Raw genomic sequence first — 23398 nt, 5'->3', positions numbered from 1 at the left:
CAGGGGTCCACAAATACTAAACATTTTTATATGTACAGGGGTCCACAAATACTAAACATTTTTTTATGTACAGGGGTCCACAAATTTTTATATGTACAGGGGTCCACAAAATGTTAAGGAATACAGTGGCTAATTTTAAGCCAATACTGTAAGCGTGTCCAGAGATGAAAAATATGTATATATATATTTGAAAAGGACAAGGGCACATTTTAGAGAGGTAACATGTTACCTCTCTAAAATTTAATTTATACTGTACTGTACTCTTCTTTACTCTGCAGTACTGCACTGTACTGCACTCTACTTTACTCTGCAGTACTGCACTGTGCTGTACTCTACTTTACTCTGCAGTACGTACTGCCCTGCACTGTACTCTACTTTACTCTACAGTACTGCACTGTACTGTACTCTTCTTTACTGTGCAGTACTGCCCTAAACTATATTTAATCTTTTCGAAAAAGTTACCAAATCCGCCATTTTTGGGACAACTATTGTGCCCGGAAACGTTGGTAAACTGACCCCTGGAACCCCCCGTGGTAGATAATATTACATGTATAGATTACCATTTAGAGCCAGGCACAAACCACTTTATCTAATAGAGCCTGAATATAACGGAGTATATATATATAGATTTAATATTAGACTGTGGATCCATCCATCTGCAAAGTCAAAGCTAAATGTGTAAGTAATCAATTCAGGCATATTTTGCTTATCAATATTTCAGCAAGAAGGGGTCCAATAAAAGCAAATGGAACAACAAAATAAATTATAACGGTAGTTTTTTAAAATACTTTCAAATTAACTTTGTATTAAAAAAGTAGCTATAAAACTGTATGTAAACATTATCAGCTTAGCATATTCGAAGAAGAGAGAAAATCGATGGAAGTGATATAATAAGTTACTTGTAAAATTATTTGTTTTGTAACAATATTAAATACACTTAGATATTGATTTAATTTCGTCTTCCTATTCCACAGTTTTCTGGTTCACACTGTATCATTTATACCCGAAAATTAAAATAATTGTAGATTTTGGCAGTAGAGAATATGATCTTAAATGAAAACAATGAAAAACCAACTTGTTGTTAAGGTGAACCAGCTCCTGTCCCTCTTCTTCATCGTGATGGTGCAGGTCGTCATCAACAGCGAGTGGTTCATCATCAATATGCCCCTCACCACCACTTCTACCCTGGGATACCCACACTGTGCTGTCCCAAAGGAAACAAATTCAAAATTTGGAAATTGTCCCTTTTTTGTCAAAATTAAATTAGATTTACCAAGAATTTAAAGAGGAAAATGATTAATTATTGCGTGATTTTGTAATAATTGCTTTTATTTGAGATTGGGGAATATTAAATAAAAATTATAATGTTTCATGCGAAATTTTTCAATTTTTTCTAAAACTTTGGATGTTTTATGACAGGAGACCTTCCTGCTCCTTCATATATATCCTGCACTTCTCCTCATTCTCGTCTTCCTCTATTCTATCTCCGTCTTTAGGATAAAGAGGAATTATAACGAGGGAAGATGGGTGCTCTGCGCCACCTCTCTAATCATCCCAATCTTCCTAGCCTGGGGTCTAGTGTACTACTATGCCGGCCAGGAGTATGAAGATGCTGCTGTATCTGTTGCTCTGGTTCTCATAGGACTGGTTATCCTAGCCACAGTGTTCCTTCCTAAAATGCACACCATTGTTCAACAGAGCAAGTTCAGAAAGCTGAAGCTAAAAACTGGTTCTGAGAGTACAATGTACACAACGTACAGTGACTACCCCGGAATGTTCTATCCAATGCCGGGATACGCCCCGCCGTACACGGTGAACCCAAACAAGTACATAATAAACCCACCTGTGTACTCATACCGTTTCAACGGTCTGAACTACCTGACCCACCCGACTACAGCAGCGGCGGCAAGCTGGGTCGACTGGTCACGTGATCACTCTCCCGGTCTTTACCATTCTTCTCAGCTAAGTCAGCATCCCCATCACATGAGACGTACAACAAACAAAAGTTCTAACAGAAAATCAAAATCTCCAGTCCTGGCGGCCACCTTACAGAAACACATGAAGAGGTCGCCCAAACAGTGTATTTCTAAGTCAAGTAAATTATCAGGAAAATCCTACAAAGATGGACTACTATTGTGCACAAATGGACTTGAGAGTCCATATTATGATGATAACGCGAGAGTGTATCATGTTACACCTTAAACAATGTTTTGTATAAATGTGTTTAAAATTAAGTGGATCGGAGTGCTGAAAATGTGATTTCATGCCAGCTTTGGTAGTCCCAAAATTATGTAGGAATTGAATATTTTTTATATAAAAAAATATAACCTTTTTTCAGGACACATTTAGGCTTTATGTCTCTTCTTACAATTCTATCAACTATTCTAATTTTGTATCAGTGGTCCTCAGAATTAACTGAAAAAAGAAGACAAACTCCAGTAATTTATAAAAATAGATAATTCAGCCTTTTCTTTGTGCCACAGAGTTTTAATAACTAAGGAGAGGAAACTATTGATTGTATGAGGTCGGCTCTAAAACTAGTTTTATCATAAAGAAGCATGTGCCTGGCCAGGCAACCATGCGAGACTTGTTTACAATCTTTGTTATTGTTTACAATTTTTGTTGCTTTTGCATTTCTTATTATTATGTCACAGCAAAATTTAAACATTAAACAACCTTCTCACCAGTTCCTCTCTTATTTAGTGTCTGGTACAATTCTTCGTTGACTATTTTTCACATTGTTTTGTGGACCACTGTCAGTCTATAGTTAATCCCCAATTGAGCCATACATCGAAAGAATTTATCAAACGTCCACTTGACAATTTTTCAATGGGGTTTATACTATTTTACGTAAATTTCAGTATTTGCGAAAATAAATAAATAGTCATGAATTTGCAGGAACAGTTTTAAAGAGCTCCATATAATCATTTAATTAAAAACTAAATATCTGCAACATTCCATTATCAAAAAGTGAAGAATACGACATTTGATGAACTCTTATATGTATGGCTTTTTTAGGGTTTAACTGTACAAAGTCATTTTGTTAAGTTTTAAAGGAGTATTTTTAATGAACTAAAGGAATATTCACTCTGCTAACGTTTATATAATTAAAGAAATGAATGTACAGAGAGTCTCAATATAAATGAGTCTCGTGCTGATGATTTATGATGCTTTAAAAGTACGATTTACTCATTGAAACAAATTTCTATTTTTCTTGATGATATATTTATTTAATTAATTAATCACGTTTCATGTATATTGTAGAACTGAGACCATGTAATTGTTTGAAATGTATAAATTGTATATTTGAAAAGTATTTAACTATGTTTATATCTTAACCTTACCCCATTTAATTACAAGCTTGGTTCTTCCTTCCTTATTCATGTTTTTAGAGTACAGGGTGACGTAGGATTTGTGTTCTCTAGTCAAGTACAGGATGTCTTAGAATTTGTGTTATTTTTGTCATGTACTCTGGAGTACAGTGTATCTTTAAAATGATGTACTCTTTGTGATGTATTCAGGAGTACAGAGTGATCGTATTGTAACTCGTAAGGAGTACAGGGTGTCAAAGGATATGCCTTAAGTGATGTACTAAGGCGAATACAGGTTGCCGTAGAAATCATGTTCTCACAGTCATTTACTCAGAATTACATGGTGTCGTAGAATTTATGTTCTTTAAATAATGTAAAGAAGTCAGGAGTGTAGAAGTTCTGCTTTATTTGTAATTGTGAGTTTTCGTGTTCTAGTTGACATTTTTTATCTTTGTCAATTAATTAGAAAAGTACAGGGACGTTGTCAGAACAAAAAAAAACTTAAAGAAATATTTATTATTTTACAGTGGCGAAGTCTAAAAATTATTTGTTTTGTAACAATATTAAATACACNTTACTAATTTTACTGAAAGCATCACAAATCTACATCCGTTGCTACTACGAGTTACGACCGTCATAAAAATTGCGTAATTTTAATTATATTTTCTTTAAATTATCTTTTAATTATGGTTGAACTTTAGTATTAACAATCCACTTTAAATATTTATAGCTTTTTAATGAAATCATTTCTATTATGCGTTAAAGTCTTTATATTTCATATTTTTTATTCACCTATTATTATACGTAAACCAACTTATATTTGTGTATTTGTATAATGTTAAAAATTCTCTATTATAAATATAATCTAAAAGTAATTTACTTTTTTCAATATTGAAATCACATCATAAAAAATGCCTTTATCTCACGTTATGATTTAATTCTTTTGCTTTCATTCCTATTGTTTTACTTTTACACGTAAATAAAATTGTGTGGTTTTAGGAGTGCACACAGCCAGTTTTAGTTTATAGAAAACAAAGTTAGAACTCCAAATTCTCGCTTATAAACATGTTTTATAAAAACTGTGTGACAACCAAATTATAAAGCAAGAATATTATTATAATTTAGAAGAAAAATACTGCTCAAAGTCAATTCATGATCGAAATATGTTCATTTTAGTTGGAGATGGTTGATTGTAACATTATGCGAAGCTATTTAAAAGTGTAGAAAATAATATATCTTCAATGATTGGTACGCATTAGTTTTAGATAAGTATCATTACTTTTATGAGAATCATTACAAGGGGGGGGGGGCCAGAACCCGTTACCCCCCCCCCTGGAAAATTTCCCGTATTTTTTCTGTAAAAAAATAACAAAGGAGTCTTTGATATGATTCCAATTGCTTTGCAAGAAAAATACAAAAGATCGAAATTAGAAAATGCACGAAATCCCTGGCAAAATAGGACACTAGGTACACTGCACACATCAGGTTTATGACATATAAAGATGATGATGCAATAGTGCTTTGTTAGGCATCCTTGCCAGCCCTTTTTATTTAACCCCGTGGGAAACTTACACTGTACAAATTCAAATCGGCGATAAAACAGCGCACTCTACGTTTACTTTCAAACTAATACAAAGCATACATTTTACGTATATTTTTGTTTGGGGGGGGGGGAGGGAGGGGGGTTATTGAAATTTTAGTTACTGTACTGATTCTTTATGTTTTAATATTTAACAGCGATTACATGGCCGGTCAAAATGAAAAATGTTGCCTTTTTAGAATGTATTTAGAACAGATATGGTTGCGCATAAAGTTACATTTATCAGCTTAAAAAAAAAAAAAGGTGCAAAGCAACCCGAAATCTTAGGTATAATAGGTTGTCAAGTACTTGACAATCTATTTGATACAAAGGACATTTAAAAACTGATTTTTCAAAATTATTTAACATTTTCACATCTAAATGTGATTTGAAAATGTGAATTAAAAATAAACCAGGAGCAGTCGACATATTCTATAAATACATTACTTTTTACAATTCAGTATATTTTAAGTCATGGCAAGAAGTATACTTTATAAAAGTTTATAACAAATAAATTTTAAAAAAAAATTAACAATTTAGTTTTATATCAGCGAATAAATATAAAATCAAAATAAATCTTAATTCTGATCCAAGATGTTATCAATATATGTATACATGTCTGTAATATCTGGGTTTTTTTTATATGTCTGATCAACTCTGGAACCCCTTAACCGATTTATCCTCAAATTTTGACTGAGGAACTCGGTAGAACCACGGGAATGTTCTTAGATTGGTTTAAAAGGTTTAAGTTGAAGAGGTTGCTGGGTTCCCAAGCTAAAGTAGTAATCTCTGTTTGTTTGTTTGTTTGTTTGTCCAATCACAAATCGTGCACCCATTGACCGATTTGCCTCAAATTCTTATAATAAACTCGTTGAACCACGGGAATGTCCTTAGCTTGGTTTTAATAATCTAAGTTGACGAGGTTCTAGACAATGCAAGTCTGGGATCCCAAGCTAATAAAATACTAAACGTTAAACACAAACAAAAAACGTTTAAAACGTTTTCTGTAAAGCACAAACAACGTTCCACTTATACCAATTAGTCAAATTATCAAACACTTATACCAATTAGTCAAATTATCAAACAGTGAACAAGGAAACAAATATTGTACAGCGGAATTCTAAATATAACATTCATGTTTTTGATTATAGTATTGTATCCATCTACAACTACACTTATACTGTCAACTACATATAAATATAGATTAAATGAGGAACCGTCCCCCAGCCCTCCAGGTTATACTTAGAAGGAACGAGAAGGAAGGAGAAGGAAGGAGAAGAAAGGAGAAGAAAGGGGAAGGAAGGTGAAGGAAGGAGAAAGGAAGGTAAAGGAAGGAGAAAGGAAGTAGAAGGAATGGAAAGAAAGGAGAAGGAAGTAGAAGGAAGGAGAAGGAAGGTGAAGGAAGGAGAAAGAAGGAGAAGGAAGGAGAAGGAAGGAGAAGGAATGAGAATGAAGGAGAAGGCAGGAGAAGGAGTAGGAGGTTAGAAAAGATGAGATAAGGCTAAAAGGTGAAAAATAACCTCCTACAACTATATTGACGTGTAAAGTTTAGTAAATGTATGGAATCTAAAGATCTCAATACGTAAAGGGTATAAAGTATAAAATACCCCTGGTTTCGTGTCAAGGATTTCTAAATGGAAAAAATGACAACATATACTTTACTTAATACACGCTAATACGGATCCTTCCTGCATTTATTCAGATTAAACCACAGGGGCATATTTTTATCACAAGATTTGTATTCTCCCGGCATTATCAAAAATATTTTCCCGTCATTTCTAAAAGTGTTTTCGCAAATTTTCATTTGAATATATTTAAATTGTGAAGAATTAACCCCTGCATTTTGAAGGACAAGGGAAATTTGGTTTGAGCAAGTAAGTAGTATCAGTAATTCCGCTCAATTTTTTCAAATTAGTATATTTTTTAATATCTTTAGACAGGATTACGAAACATTGATCAGCAGTTAGATTGCAATAGAATCAAACTATCCATATAATAACTAAACGTTTACGCACACATAGTTTTACGCAAGCATAGTTTATGACAAACATAGTTTTACGCAAACAGTCAAAAGACAACGTGTAATTCCTCCTATCAAACCCCTGAAATTTAAGTTAAACCCTAAAAGACGCCCTCCACCCCTAATTCAACCCCATTTAGGAGACATTACCGCTACGACTGTGTGACCTCGTAGCTCCTACAGTTTATACGCAGAAGTATTATAAAAGAAGATGTATACATTCAGCATAGTTAAAATTAAACTAAAAATGTTCCTATCAATTGCTCTTGATAATAGAAAAGATTTAAATCTTACGAGTCTGCGAAGTAACAAAGACTATAAAATGAGCTTTTTTGAATACATAAATTTTAGATCTATAGCTTAATAGTAAAAAGTTATGGGGAAAACAACTCTTTAAAGCGTTAAATTAGAAGTACTAGAGTATGCATGAAAAACCAGGATAAATATTAAATATATTAAAATGTTAATTAAGTAAATACAGGGCTGAGATGTCTTGAAGTATCCTTAAAAATGTTAAGCGAAACTTATTTACCCTACCTGGTGTTAGAAATTCAAACCCATTGTGTTCTTCTCAATGGCTCTTGAATAATAGTTAATATTGTTAAAACTGTTAAACATTTGCAAATTAGTTAACCCAGGTAAAAATATAAGGCAATAACGGACCAAAAAATATCGTTTTAAAAACACAAAAACGATAGTTTTTGCCTTATATTTTCTTCTATGGTAACACATTTGCATGTTTGATAAAAGCAAACTTCTACAGTTTTAAAATGTTTTAACCTTCTCATATTGTCGTAAAATCTTTTAATGTCTAAAATATTAAAAGTTTCTGTAAAACGAATCTGGCTATTGCCCATCCCTAAATGTAAGAAAAAGTACTAAATATATGTGTTACGGTCGTCTCTGAAGTCTCATTCTTTGTGAGTAACTTTGTAAATTTGTTAATTGTTGAGAACTTTCTTAGATTCTTTAGTTGAACTGGTTTTGTAGCACTTCCACTAAAACGGAATCCTTTACGATACAAAGTGCGTAATTATGCAAACATTAATCTTCCTTGCCTCATTTATATCTCTTTTGCTATCTATGCAAAAAGACTGAAAGAGAAACGGACATTTATCAAGTAGAAAAAAACTAAAACGAAAATTTTCGCATCTATATATATATATAAAGTTGTAATCTCTGTTTGCCTAAAATTTTGATTGGGGAACTCGGAGACCCACAGGAATGTGTAGCTTGGTTTTAATATTCTCTAAGTTGAGTGGGTGGACTTTAATAGCGAAATTCTAGTTTCCCGGAAAAATCGTTTAAGTGCGGGTAAACGGAGGGAGTAACTTTTAGTAACCTGGGTAGCGAGCGCTGGGTTCTCACTTCTCAAGCTAGTTCATTAATATTTAGAAAAGTCTTGTAAATAGCACGTACAAATTACAACGCAATACATTTAATTTAGTATTTAAATATTTAACTTGAACAGTAATTGTGTAATAATTAGAATATAATAGTCCTGTTTCCGTTCTATCAGAAGATGAACAAACAGAATTGAGATTAGATAAAATTATTCAAATTAAGTATCTTCATTACTCAATACTAGGATGGCAATAAGATGGGTAAATTGTTTGGGAGGGGTGGGGGGCGGAGGGGTTGTTCGTTGAAAGACATAAGTTTGAAGGGGGGAATACAGAAAGTTTAAGCAATGGAATCTTTTGGGAAAATGATTGGGAATCTTTGGAAGGGATCGAGGTAACGTAAAGAATGAGGATACAGAGATTATAATAAGGATTAGAGAAAGGATGGGGGAATGAGGGAAAAGAATGGGGAGCAAGGGAAAAGATGGGTATCTAGCATAGATAAATAAATATCTAGGGAAAGTATGGGAATCAAGATAAAGGAAAAGGGTTCTAGGGAAAGGATGGGGATCTAGGTTAAAGGATGGGATCTAGGTTAAAGGATGGGATCTAGGGAAAGGATGGGGATCTAGAGGAAAGGATAAGGATCTAGGTTAAAGGATGGGATCTAGGGAGAGGATGGGGATCTAGGAAAAGGTTAGGGATCTAGGGAAAGGATGGGATCTAGGGAAAGGATGGGGATCTAGGAAAAGGATGGGGATCTAGGGAAAGGATGGGGATCTAGGGAAAGGATGGGGATCTAGGGAAAGGATGGGAGTTAAGGGAGAGGATGGGGATCTATTGAAAAGATCGGGATCTAAAGGAAAGGATGGGGATTTAGGGAAAGGATGGGGATTTAGGGAAAGGATGGGGATTTAGGTAAAGGTTGGGGATTTAGGAAAGGTTGGGGATCTAGAGGAAAGGATGGGGATTTAGGGAAAGGATTGGAATCTAGGGAGAGGATGGGGATCTAAGGAAAGAATGAGAATCTAGGGAGAGGATGGGGATCTAGGGTAAGGATTGGGATCTAGGGAGAGGATGGGGATCTAGGGAAAGGATGGGGATTTAGGGAAAGGATTGGGATCTAGGGAGAGGATGGGGATCTAGGGAAAGGATGGGGATCTAGGGAAAGGATTGGGATCTAGGGAAAGGATGGGGATCTAGGGAAAGGATGAGAATCTAGGGAGAGGATGAAGGAATCGGAAATGTATAATTGATTTTGAGGATGTGGGTTTACAATGCTTCACACTGGCGTGCGAAATTTTAATTCAATTCCTCATTATCAAGGACAGCTGTACATGTGAACAAATCACTGTCTAGGTAATTTTTCATGGTTGGCATAAATTCAGAATGTTGAAGGGGTTATAAACGTAATTCAAGTCACACTTTCTATAATGTGCGAAAGAAAAATATATAAAGCTGAGCAATTTATCATTTTATCATTTACACATTTAATCTGGAAAACGATCAAATACAATTTAAATTTGGAACTCTACTGTTTGCAACCTCGAGATGAAAACTTCTGACATTTCAACCCGTTGAATAATGAAGATCTAGCAGAATTCTTAGTTTAAAAAATCAAAGATCTACGACATTGGGGACCAGAGAAGTATAGTTAAAATATGTAAACGTTTGTTTACATATTGTTTGCACCGGTTCAAATTGAATAGAAATGGTTCAGCTTAGTCTACATAGTTCAACTACTTTCCACAATTCATGAAAAAATAATAATTGGAAAGTTAAAATTAAAGGATTCAAGGGGAAGTTGTTTTAAGATCACAATATAATTCAATACAAAATTTGTAATTCATATATTTCAATTCCCTGTATGAGGAATGATATCCTGCAGGGATTGGGTGATTTAGGAGAACAGAATTTAGGAGATTTCGGGGTCAAGCTTTTCATTAATCAACAGAGAAACGTTGATCACATGACAGGGAATACTACAGATATTTTGTATCATAGATTTATAACAATACAGATAGAACACTAGATGTCGTCTTTTCAAGATTTAGGGGGTTTTTGTTCACAATAACCCTGAGGCAGAAACCCAAAGATGTTACGCACATGCCGCGTTGAATGACAAGACAGAGAATGAGCATGCGCGTAACTTTGTTGTATCTGCATTGTTATTAATCTATGTTTTGTATCCTCTACAGCATCACTATAATCAGCAGAGGAAGACATCGAATCATTTTCAGATTTTTTTAATGGTTTTAACCAAATTAAGCACCTTATCAGATCAAAGTCACTCCAAGAGTATTCATTGCTAAATATAGGAATTGAGTCTTTGCCACATACTCAAATTTTCTAATCCCTATATCTTTGCCAATGAGGACGTACTCCTTTGATATTTTAAACTAAGATTATTTCATCTAGCATAATTCATAGTTTGAAATAACTAAGGTCTACGACAATGGATTGCAAAGATATAGGTCTGAGAAAATCAGAGTTTGTGGCAAAGACTCAATTCCTTTATTGCATTGAAATTGTGATTTTTAAAAATCCAGCCTCGTTATACAAATATTTATATTTAAGTTTTAAATTGAAATAATGACAATTCTTTTTAATGCAATCTGAGGTAATGAGAGTTAATATTGTGATTTTTTTCATCTTTTCTTATTCATTAGACTACCCCCCAAACAATTTGTCTCGGTGCCCACAACGCGTAAAATGATGTAAAATTTTCTTTGTATAAATTAAAGCAGTTTATAAACTGAACACACAATTAATTAATCTTTAATAAACTTCTAAAATTTCCGATCTTTCTCGTAGTGCGGCAGGATTGTTAAAAATTGCAATTTCAATGTTCTAAATGTATTATTTAAAAACGTATTAACTGCCGGAAGTCTCAAATGCTGTGGCATTGAGGGCCGTATGGTTGTGGCACATAACTACCGTAAGACAAGAAGACAATATGTGGCATGGAAGGGGAAAATGTTGTGGCTTTAGGCCACCTGCCTTCCTCAGCTCCTGTGGTTAGTATCACAGAGAATCTTTATAGAGGTTTCGTGATTTATAAATATATATATACAGGGTAATCCACAAAAGATGAGACTGTAAAGACGACCTAAAATACGACGAACCCAAGGTTAAATTAAGTCTTCGGTCCTAAATTTCGCATCTCAATGGCTTCTTAAATAATTTAGCAAAGAAAGAAACAGTTGCAGGGAATCATTAATATATAAGGAAACAGACAGCGTATAAGTTCCGTACAGTCGTCTTTGAAGTCTCATCCTTTGTGGGTTACCCTGTATATGAAATGATAAATATCATGGTTTTGCAATAAACTACATGAGGGATTCTTTTCACATGCCCTATTCTTTCACGGACAATACACATTTTTATCTCTGAAAGCATGTATTGTATTCAGTGATCAAATTATAACCGATTTTGCAAGGATATAATGCATAATCAGGTATATTAACCAATATATATAGGTTGTCCCAAAATACTATAAATGAAAACAGTTCACAGTAAATTTAATCAGAAATAATTTAAAATTTTTTATTTTTTCAATCAAAAATGACGTTTCTAACAATGCAGATTTTTGTGACAGCCTTGAAAGATGAATAGTTTCTTAATAATACATATTCAAAGATTAACCTTTGTACTCCCTACCTGTCCGTTCAATGCAGAGGCCAATTTTCTATACAGAGAGAGGTAGTAAGAAATCACCATCATGTATATTCAATATACAGGGTGTCCCAGATCAAATTGAATCGGTAATGTCTCTAAATTACGATTTCCTACTATTCCAGGGGGGGTGAGCCCCCATAGCCCCCCTGAATAATCCTCTGAATTGGTAGATCATGGATGGGTTGGGATAGATTTAATATGATAGGTTGGGATACATATGATAGGATAGGAATGGATAGGAATAGAATGAATAGCATAGAATATATATGATAGGATTGTTTGGAATGGATATGATAGCATAGGTTTTAATGGACATTATAGGTAAGGCAAGATGGATATGATAGGATAGGTTGGAATGCACATGTATAGATTAGGTCTAGATGGATTTTATATGAGGGTTTAAAATGGACATGAGAGGTAGAAATAGATATTAATGTGATATATTGGAATGTATATGATACGTTAGGTGAGAATAGACATGAATATGATAGGTTAGGTCGGGATTGATATTTCAAAAGGGTTTAAAATGGACATGATATAGGTTTAGATGGATATTAATGGAATAGGTTCGGGTGGATATTAATTTGATATATCGGAATGGATAGGTTATAATAGACATGATAGGTTAGGTCGGGAAGGATATTATAGGAAGGGTTAAAATGAACATAGGTTTTAACGCATATTATTATAGAATTAGGTTGAAATTGATATGATAAGTTATAGCTAGCCATGATATGTTAGGTTGAGATGGCTATGAACGGATTGGTGGGGATTTGATTTGTAATGAAATATATCGTTAAAAAGCGTATATTTGTAGATGAGTTTACAAAATATTTTGGGTTAAGAACTGTTTGATTGAAATCAAGGTATAAAGAATTAGTTTACTAAATCGTACCTACTTTACTCAATTTTCCAAATTCAACATGTCCCCCGATTTTTCAGGGAGAGGGGATGTTCCCCCAATTTTCTAAGGGGGAACGTCCCCCCAATTTTCCTGGTGGCGTTCCCCTTCCCCCCCCATAAGCCGCCTTTGACACTGGGTAGCGTGACTGGACGGTACGATTGAATACATATACAGTACGTGTTGTACCGGCACGGATATTGCAACTTTTAGACTGGAGTGCAGTCGTCTTCCTCTTCCACAGCTGAAAGATTCTCACTGTAGAACAATTTTTTGACCCCAGTCTTTACAAACATGTATTCAGTCATAAAATACATGAGTATGTCAAATGAGTACATAATTAAAATAAGAACATGAAATTAGATGGATAGGTTTGGATGAAATACAGTAATATTTACTGCCGAGTTGATAGAAAATCATGAATATAGGAATAGACTCTAGAATATGTAAAGCTAGAGGGGCGGAAGGAATATTTAATTAAGATTTTGAAGAGTAGAACTAAAATGTCTTCTTGTATATTTGTGTTCATATTCATTGGGCCGTCATATAGATTAGATACGTTTATTTCATATATACTGGACGTCTATCTATCTATCTATCTATCTATCTATCTATCTATCTATCTATCTATCTATCTATCTATCTATCTATCTATCTACTTATCTATCTATCTAGGACAGGGTCAGGAAAGGTGTAAGTGTCATGTGACTGTCAACTGTAAAATTGATGAATGAGGAAAGTAACACCAAGTGTCTCTGTAGCTAGTTGTCTTTTCTTCTAACTCTACCAGCACCTTGATGAATAGACACATAGACAGATCGAGTAGACATACAGAGATGTTAGTAGTAACTATTTTAAATATCAACAGTTTTTTGTTATAATTTTAGAACTTTTAATAACTATTTATAACACTGTTATTTTGGTTTACAGTGTTATAAAGTTTTTGGACAGAAATTTTCTCTTAATCGAGAAGGTTCATGCCTTTTTTAACATTATAGCATGATGATTACTTTATAGCACGTCAATAATAAAATTCACTACGAAGTGATTATGAACGATAAAATCATCGTGCTATAATGATAAATTTGGTGTACATTATAGAATCGTGTTAAAAAGTAATTATCGTTCTATAATATAAAAAAAATTAGGATTTTTTGTTTTTATTTAAATAAAAATTAAACGAGTTTTACTTCAAATTGTTTTGTTAGAAAAGTTATTAAATCTTAAACAACTATTGCATTAAGACAAGAACACAAATATTTTATAAAATTGCCAGTAACACTTTTATTATAGTACTAAATAATAATCTGTATCTCGAAGGTTCTCGCCTTTAATGATTATATTTTTTCGCTCGCTAAAGCTTGGAAGAAAATATAATCTAAAAAAAACAAATGTGTAGATTGACAACACACGAAACAAAACCTCGTTTTATTGAAAAACTAGAACTAGAACTAGAACTAGAACTAGAACTAGAACTAGAACTAGAACTAGAACTAGAACTAGAACTAGAACTAGAACTAGAACTAGAACTAGAACTAGAACTAGAACTAGAACTAGAACTAGAACTAGAACTAGAACTAGAACTAGAACTAGAACTAGAACTAGAACTAGAACTAGAACTAGAACTAGAACTAGAACTAGAACTAGAACTAGAACTAGAACTAGAACTAGAACTAGAACTAGAACTAGAACTAGAACTAGAACTAGAACTAGAACTAGAACTAGAACTAGAACTAGAACTAGAACTAGAACTAGAACTAGAACTAGAACTAGAACTAGAACTANAGACTCAGGATTGTTTTATCAAACATAGAATTCTACACAGTTTTATAATTATTCATCAACTTACGAGACCAGACCAACTTTGAAGTCTTGCCTGGCCCCGACTCTTGGTCCTAGTCTGATCTTTTTGACAATTTTGCTAAGTCCTTGATGCGAAAATTTGTAATACCTGATTTTGCGCCATAAATATTTTAGTTCTTGTTTTCTTTCAATTCTTTGAAAACCCCTTTTTCTTTTTAAAGCTTTTCTTTCTTTAAGTTTTACTATTTTTCTTTCTTTAAGTTTTATTATTTTTCTTTTTTTCTCTTTTCCTTCTTTTTCCTCTTTTTTTTAGTTTCACTATACTTTGCTTTTTTTCTTCCCCCCCTGATTTGTACCCCCACCCCCTCGCCCCATTTTTACTAGATATAAAACAAATACACCAAAAATGCTGTGACGTCATTTACATACAAATCTAGAACTGTGTTTTTTGAAGTCTGTCTTTGTTGTTATCAAGCCTTCGAAATTAGGGGTTCACATGCCTCAGATGCTTCAGGGGACTTGCTGGTATTTGCATATCTATAAAATCAAACAATATATTTTTTAAAGTTAAGATTTTAATAAAATAATTTACAACAAAATTTAAAATTTTACAATACAAATGATTATAAAGACCAATTTTGCCTACAAAACATTCGGAATTTTTCATGAAAATTTCTCAAAGCGGGATGTTTTTTATTACATTTTTAGTAAATGCCCTACTCCAATTAATACTTTTAGATCAGTAACAGTCCAGGTACAACTCAATCTAGAATTCCAGGTTCTCCAATAATACCTTGGTCAGTATCAATCTGTATACGACTCTTTCTGTATTCTTAAGTATCTGTCTTACAAGATACAACTCGATCTAGATTTTAAGGTTCATCACAAATACAATAGTCAATATCATTTCGGATACAACTCTTTCTTTCTATCTATCTGTCAAGAAAGTGATTCAGGACGCTTCTTGTTTGCTAAACAAGAAACAATTAATCTTAGTGGAATATTATTCCAACTGAAATTTATTTTGATTTCTATGGTAAGTTAATGAACGTAATTACAAGTTATATATAAGCGTAGTAAGGCAAATTCCAATACAGGCTTGATGTAGTTATTTACAGGCGTAGTTTAGTTACACTGTACAACGTAACATATCTAGGCGTGTTCAGGTTTACAAATATAGGCTTACTATATTTGTTACACATTGTCCCAAGGGACAGTTAGGGAACGTAATAGCCCGCTTTCCAGGGAATCATGGGACTTTTCGAATCTAAATAGAATAAAATTGCCTGCTGTTATTAGTGGGAGGTTTAGTTTTGAACGCTTCGTAGAGATAGATTCCAGAAAACAGTAAAACCATTGCCATCATTATAAAGATGGTAAACTAAATAATTATATAGATGGTAAACTAAATCATTATGGTAAACTAAATCATTATATATAGATGGTAAACTAAATCATTATATAGATGGTAAACTAAATCATTATAAAGATGGTAAACTAAATCATTATGGTAAACTAAATCATTATATATAGATGGTAAACTAAATCATCATAAAGATGGTAAACTAAATCATTATATAGATGGTAAACTAAATCATTATATATAGATGGTAAACTATATCTTTATATATAGATGGTAAACTAAATCATTATATAGATGGTAAACTAAATCATTATATAAATGGTAAACTAAATCATTATATAGATGGTAAAATAAACCATTATATAGATGGTAAACTAAATCATTATATATAGATGGTAAACTATATCATTATTTATAGATGGTAAACTAAATCATTATATAGATGGTAAACTAAATCATTATATAGATGGTAAAATAAATCATTATATAGATGGTAAACTAAATAATTATTTAGATTGTAATTTCTTTTACTTTTTAATTTCCAAGAAAATTTAATTTACTGTGAATTTCTTGGACAATTTCTTTTGCTACGAATTTCTTAGACATTTTCTTAAAGTATGAATTTCCTTGAAAATTTAATTTTCCAAGAATTTCCTTGAAAATTAATTATAACCCATTTCTTAGAACATTTCTTTAAATGCGAATTTATTTTAAATTTCTTGAAGAGTTTAGTTCACCTGAAATCGTTCAGGGAAAAGAAAACTGCAGGCTAGTGCTGTAAACATGTTAGCTGTAGCTCCACAATACTCCTTCACAACATTATCCAACCTTGAAGCAACAACAGATTATTAGAAGTACAACAAACAAACAACATTATTCATGCTTTATTTAACGATTAGAACAACAACAATATACTAGCTGTAGCTCCACAATATTCCTTCACAACATTATCCAACCTTGAAGCAACAACAGTTTATTAGAAGTACAACATAAACACCATTATTCATGCAATTTATTTTACGATTAGAAGAACAACAACAATAGTATGTTAGCTATGGCTCCACAATACTCCTTCACAAGATTTTCCACCAATAAAGCAATACATTACTAGTAGCACGACCAAACAACATTATCCAACATTGGTGTATAGATTAAAATAACAACAACAACAACAACATATTAGTTTTAGCAAAAATAGCAGGAAAAATTTTAAAATATTTTCCAGTAAAAATGTCGAGAATAATTTTAAATCAAGTATACTAATCCTTGTGCTCACTTACCTCTTCAATATAGCTGCAACAATTAATCCACCAACTCCACCAAACAATAAGGAACCGACTAGCAACGCCTTCAAGAAAAAGAAAAGAAAAATGTGTGAACATACTGAATGAGAGTTGAACTAAGGAGAAGACCAGTGCTCTACGATAAGATAACTTATGATTGAGAGCATTAATAATTTCAATTTATTATGTGCCATTTTCATTTGTTTGACGTGGCTCCAGCAGAATTAGTTTTATTGTAAAAAATAAATAATAAATATAATAATCGTTCAATTATTTTGAAATTACTGTAATGATTTTAAGACGTTTATCCCTTGCTTCGGTATACCATGTCTTGTTTACAATCTATATGTTATTGTTCAAAATTAAACTATATTTTGAATTCTGAGCTGTTTCTTATCTAAAAATTCAAGGTATTTTTAATACATTTTTAAAAAAGATTGGCTGGAACATAGTTTTGAGTGTAACTGCATGCTAAACTTAAATTTTCTCAAAAATTTTTGAAAATTGTGTTTTGAAGATAACCCAGGGAATAGGATAACCCAGGGAATAGGATAACCCAGGGAATAGGATAACCCAGGGAATAGGATAACCCAGGGAATAGGATAACCAAGGGAATAGGATACCCAGAGAATAGGACAATCCAGGGAATAGAATAACCCAGGGAATAGGATAACCCAGGGAATAGGATAACCCAGGGAATAGGATAACCCAGGGAATAGGATAACCTAGGGAATAGGATACCCAGGGAATAGGATAACGAAGGGAATAGGATAACCCAGAGAATAGGATAACCCAGGGAATAGGATAACCATGGGAATAGGACAACCCAGAGAATAGGATAACCCAGGGAATAGGATAACCTAGAGAATAGGATAACCTAGGGAATAGGATAACCCAGAGAATAGGATAACCCAGAGAATAGGATAACCTAGGGAATAGGATACCCAGGGAATAGGATAACCTAGGGAATAGGATAACCCAGTGAATAGGATAACCCAGAGAATAGGATAACCATGGGAATAGGATAACCCAGAGAATAGGATAACCCAGTGAATAGGATAATCCAGTGAATAGGATAACCCAGAGAATAGGATAACCATGGGAATAGGATAACCCAGAGAATAGGATAACCCAGGGAATAGGATAACCCAGAGAATAGGATAACCTGGACGAATTCTGAAGACTGGAAAATATCTCCTGTAATATTCAGACTGTTGGTAGTAAATGTAACCATATGCACAACACATCCTATAGATAGATAGATTGATTAGATAGAATAGATAGAATAGATAGAATAGATAGAATAGATAGAAAATAGATAGAATAGATAGAATAGATAGAATAGTTAGTAAGTAGTAGTAAGTAATTATTTATTTTTGAAATATAACAAAAACATACAAAATTAAGTGTTTCGGGAGAAAATATTTTAAACCTCCAAAAAAAGAGGTTGCGGGAAAAAATATGAAAATAGAAATTTAAGGAAAAGTAAAATAAAAGTTATGTATTTATTGTTTACACTATATTTAATATAAACTGGTGGAGGATTCTTAATATTTTTCGACGATGAACTAACAACTTTCAGAAATATAAATGATAGATTTATTTGTATTGTTAAACAACTTTAAAATAAGCTTTTTGGGTTGTGAAAAAAGATATAGGTTTTACGCAAAACGGGCATTTTTAGCATCTTTTTATTTCGCGCCGATTTTCGATATCTTATGTTTGATTATATCTTTTACTCTTTTTAATCTTTTTAGTCTTTTCTTTGTAAAACTCCTTCTTTTGCAAACATAGCATGTGTTAGAATTAAAACATTTTTTGCTGATAACAATCTATAATTAAATTCTATTTAAAATTCGAAATAAGATTGATATTTGAAAGCTTAGAAAAGTGCTTAGAATAGATAGAATTGATAGATTTGATGGAAAAGGTAGATTAGATAGTATAGATAAAATAGATAGATTAGATAGATAGAATATATAGATTAGATAAAATAGAGTACAGTAAGACCCATACAACAGTGAATTATGAAAACAACCGTATATTTGCTCTATAACAACATCAAAATTCGACTTAACTGTATAGTCTTCCTATTCCACAGTTATATGGGTCTTACTGTAGATACAGTGAAACCCTTAATAACGAATACATCGAAAGAATTCATCAAATGTCGTATTCTTCACTTTCTGATAATGGAATGTTGCAGATATTTAGTTTTTTTATTAAATGATTATATGGAACTCTTTAAAACTGTTCCCGCATATTCATGGCTAATTATTTATTTATTTTCGCAAATACTGAAATTTACGAAATGTAGTATTAAACTCATTGAAAAATTGTCAAGACGACATTTAAAATTAATTCTTCCGATGTATTTGTTATTAAGGGTTTCACTGAAGAATATTTCAAAAATTAAAATGTCGTCAGTATGCATCTCATAAGTTATGGCTAACCCTGCATTTTATAAAAAAAATATTACCAACAATCATCCCGTAGAAGTACAACCAGAATTGTTGATCCAAGAAGTTTTCTCCTTCTTTCTGAAATAAGACGACATTTATATTGTTCCCCCTTTCTTCTTCCCTGAAAGAGACTGAAGGAGGAGGACAGTTAAATAGTTTTAAAATGGCTTCAAGGTTGGTGAAAAAATCTGTTTCCTCAGTAAATCAAATGATTTTTTTAAAGTTCATAAATTTTTCTGGTTCAGAAATATTTAAGATTTTCGGTTATTGGCAAGCACTTGCCATCTAACGGAATATTGGCAAGCACTTGCCATCTAACGGAATATTGGCAAGCACTTGCCATCTAACGGAATATTGGCAAGCACTTGCCATCTAACGGAATTCTAAGATGATTTGAAAATAAAGTGTTTAATAGAAAGATGACTAAATTATTATGGACACAACATAGTCAAAAGAATTTATGAAATACAGCAAATTTGCAATTCAACTTGGCTTTCAAGCAACTTGTAAAACTATTTGCTTAGTAACAGCATCAAATACGCAGAATAAATAGTTTTAAAATGGCTTCAAAACTAAGGTTGGTGAACAACCTCAGTAAATCAAATGATTTTTTTAAAGTTCATAAATTTTTCTGGTTCAGAAATATTTAAGATTTTCGGTTATTGGCTCGCCATCTATTTGAATACTAAGATGATTTGAAAATAATATGTGTGACTCATTTAATAGAAAGATGACTAAATTATTATGGACACAACATAGTCAAAAGAATTTATGAAATACAGCAAATTTGCAGTTCACCTTGGCTTTCAAACAACTTGTAAAACTCATAGATAAAGATAGATTGCGCATAAGACGACATTTTTCATCTTGAAAGATATAAATGTACAGAGATGTTTTAAAGATATTTCTATTATATTATAGATTAACTAGGTCGGTTTTGAACATTGTCTGTTCTTATGTCATTGAGTACTTGTGGTGTACATGAGTTCTGTAGAGAGAAATTTAAGTTAGTACAGTCCTTCTCATGTCCTTCTTTAGTTCTCGTCAATATGATATATTGCTCAATGATATTCTCAAAATAAAATTCACTCCAGAGTGGTTTAATAATTATGAAATCCATTAAAACACCAAACCACCCACTTATCATTGAAGTACACTTTGACCCCTAGAAGTATGAGTTCTCGGACTGTACAATTCTTTTGCGTACATAATCTATCTATGTTTATTTATTTATCTATGGTAAAACTATTTGCTTAGTAACAGCATCAAATACGCAGAAGATCGTCTTCTTATTGTCAAGTTATATTGATCTCACTGTAGTTCCAGGTTTAAATAATAAAATCAATCATATCCCTGTCTTCAACTTATCAAAGACAATTCGACTTAACGGAAACTAAAAATAATTTAAAAGAATCTTATAAAATTGCTAAAACATGAATGACTAAAATAAAAAGTTTTGTTTGGCATACAATTTCATCAGAGAATTTTCAATCAATTAAAGTGAATTTTATTTCTACCTTAAAAAGTGATTCCGTGTATAGAGCTGCTCCCACCGAATTTAAAGATGCGATTGCTGCTAACAGGAAAGCAATTGGAGGGATTCCAGGGCCCGTAGAGCTACCAAGTATATCACCTAAGAAAATAAATTTTTATGATCATTTAAACCCTTTAAACCCTTTAAACCCTTTACACCCTTTAAACCCTTTAAACCATTTAAACCCAAACCCTTTAAACCCATTAAACCCTTCAAACCCTTTAAACCCTTTAAACCCTTTAAACCCTTTAAACCCTTTAAACCCTTTAAACCCTTTAAACCCTTCAAACCCTTTAAACCCTTTAAACCTTTTAAATCTTTTAAACCCTTTAAACCCTTTAAAACCTTTATTGTAAATTTTACATAACTACTTTAAACCCTTTAAACCCTTTGAACTCTATAAACACTTAAAACACTTAAAACACTTAAAACCCTTTAAACCCTTCAAACCCTTTAAACCCTTTAAACCCTTTAAACCCTTTAAACCTCTTAAACCTTTTAAACCCTTTAAACCCTTTAAACCCTTTAAACCCTTTAAACCTTTTAAACCCTTTAAACCCTTTAAACCCTTTAAACCCTTTAAACCTCTTAAACCTTTTAAACCCTTTAAACCCTTTAAAGCCTTTAAACCTTTTAAACCCTTTAAACCCTGTAAACCCTTTAAACCCTTTAAACCCTTTAAACCCTTTAAACCTTTTAAACCTTTTGAACCCTTTAAACCCTTTAAACCCTTTATTGTAAATTTTACATAATTCTCAGTATTCATTAAAATAAATAAATAGCCATAAATATCCGGGAACAGTTTTACAGAGCTCCATATAATTATTTAATTAAAAAACTAACTATCTGCAACATTCCAAACATTCTATTATCAGAAAGTGAAGAATACGACATTTGATGAATTCTTTCGATATATGACTTATCTCGGGTTTAACTGTAGCAAGGTCTTTTTTTTACTTTGTTTTATGGACAAGTACCACAACTATAAAAATAATTAATTTTTAACGAGAAAAGTAATCTGTGATGAGAAGAAGGTTTAAAATTGGGGCCACTTTACCTAATTTAGCAACAACAATGCTTAGAACAATAGCTGTTGCTCCACAAAACTGCATTTTTGTAATATCTCGTTGAAGCGCAAACTGGAAAAAAATTATCTTTGAATAATGTAAAAAACTATCGGTCTTTCTATCTACCGTATATTTAATCTGTAAAACAACACCACAGTATACAATCACTTTGACACTTTGTACCCTATAGTACACTCACCTTACATTATGTACATAATAATACATTCACTTGTACTCTATGTACCCTAAAGTACACTCATTTGTACACTATGCACACAATAGTACAATATGGACCTAGTATACATCCATTTGTGCACTTTGTTCCGAATATTACACCCATTTAGACACGTCGCACACATTGGTACACTTATATGTACACTTTGTACATAACAGTACACTAATCTGTACACTATATGTACATAATATTACACTCAGCTGTAAATTATGTACATAATAGCACACTACCGTTTACACTATGTACCCAAAATACATCCATGTGTATTCTATGTATATACAAAAGTACACTAACCTGTATACAATCGGTATACATTACAATAGCACACTCACCTGTATGCACTACAGATGAAAGTGCTATTGTACGTCCATAACAACAGCCAACTGTACCCAATGTACTAAACAACACTGACCTTGTACAGCGAAGCTGTTACAACTGTTCTGAATGAAGTAAGAATAATCCAAATTGGCGGAGGAACCAACATCAGCCCGGCGAAGTAAATGTTGTTGTTGATGGCGTACATGACGGAGGGGAGGAGGAACTTCAAGGACTGCTTCAAGTTGTCAGGACGGAAGGAAGGAGGAGTAAAGCCAGACCTAAATGATAGTCAATCAATCAATCAATCATTCAATCAATCAACGTCCAATGAACATTAAATGCAGCAATTTTTCAGAGAACAAGATACAACAGGCCAACTACACTTGATTTTCAATCTACTGGCAGGGGCGGATACAGGATTTAAGTGAGGGGGGGGGGCAAGATTTTTTAGGAACAAAAAAATTAATAATTAGGAACAAAAAACCGTGCTGGAGGCGAAAA

The 23398-nt window shown here is 32.7% G+C and overlaps 2 protein-coding genes across 2 annotated transcripts in view; one reads left to right on the top strand and one right to left on the bottom strand.

Moving 5' to 3' along the window:
• The window catches only part of LOC111718095 (G-protein coupled receptor family C group 5 member C), a 5122-nt gene extending 2778 nt beyond the window's left edge, over window positions 1-2344 (top strand). The window contains exons 6-7 of the mRNA XM_023493588.1: window positions 1087-1215; window positions 1420-2344. Coding sequence (XP_023349356.1) covers window positions 1087-1215; window positions 1420-2202 — 912 coding nt within the window. The 3' untranslated portion in view covers window positions 2203-2344. The remainder of the gene's footprint in view (window positions 1-1086; window positions 1216-1419) is intronic.
• A 12642-nt stretch (window positions 2345-14986) lies between these two features.
• Window positions 14987-23398, bottom strand: part of LOC111718092 (CMP-sialic acid transporter 1) — a gene marked incomplete in the record, with an annotated part of 23355 nt that continues 14943 nt past the window's right edge. Inside the window, 9 exon segments of the mRNA XM_023493586.1 lie at window positions 14987-15172; window positions 15922-16016; window positions 16736-16826; window positions 17279-17346; window positions 18447-18529; window positions 19761-19821; window positions 21261-21376; window positions 22335-22416; window positions 22992-23175. Of these exon segments, the coding sequence (XP_023349354.1) occupies window positions 15106-15172; window positions 15922-16016; window positions 16736-16826; window positions 17279-17346; window positions 18447-18529; window positions 19761-19821; window positions 21261-21376; window positions 22335-22416; window positions 22992-23175 (847 nt within the window).

The sequence above is a fragment of the Eurytemora carolleeae genome, unplaced genomic scaffold, assembly GCF_000591075.1.
Source record: "Eurytemora carolleeae unplaced genomic scaffold, Eaff_2.0 scaffold1227, whole genome shotgun sequence".
Classification (NCBI taxonomy): Eukaryota; Metazoa; Arthropoda; class Copepoda; order Calanoida; family Temoridae; genus Eurytemora; species Eurytemora carolleeae.
The sequence above is the reverse complement of the archived record's forward strand: the minus strand, read 5'-3'. Positions and strand labels throughout refer to the sequence as shown.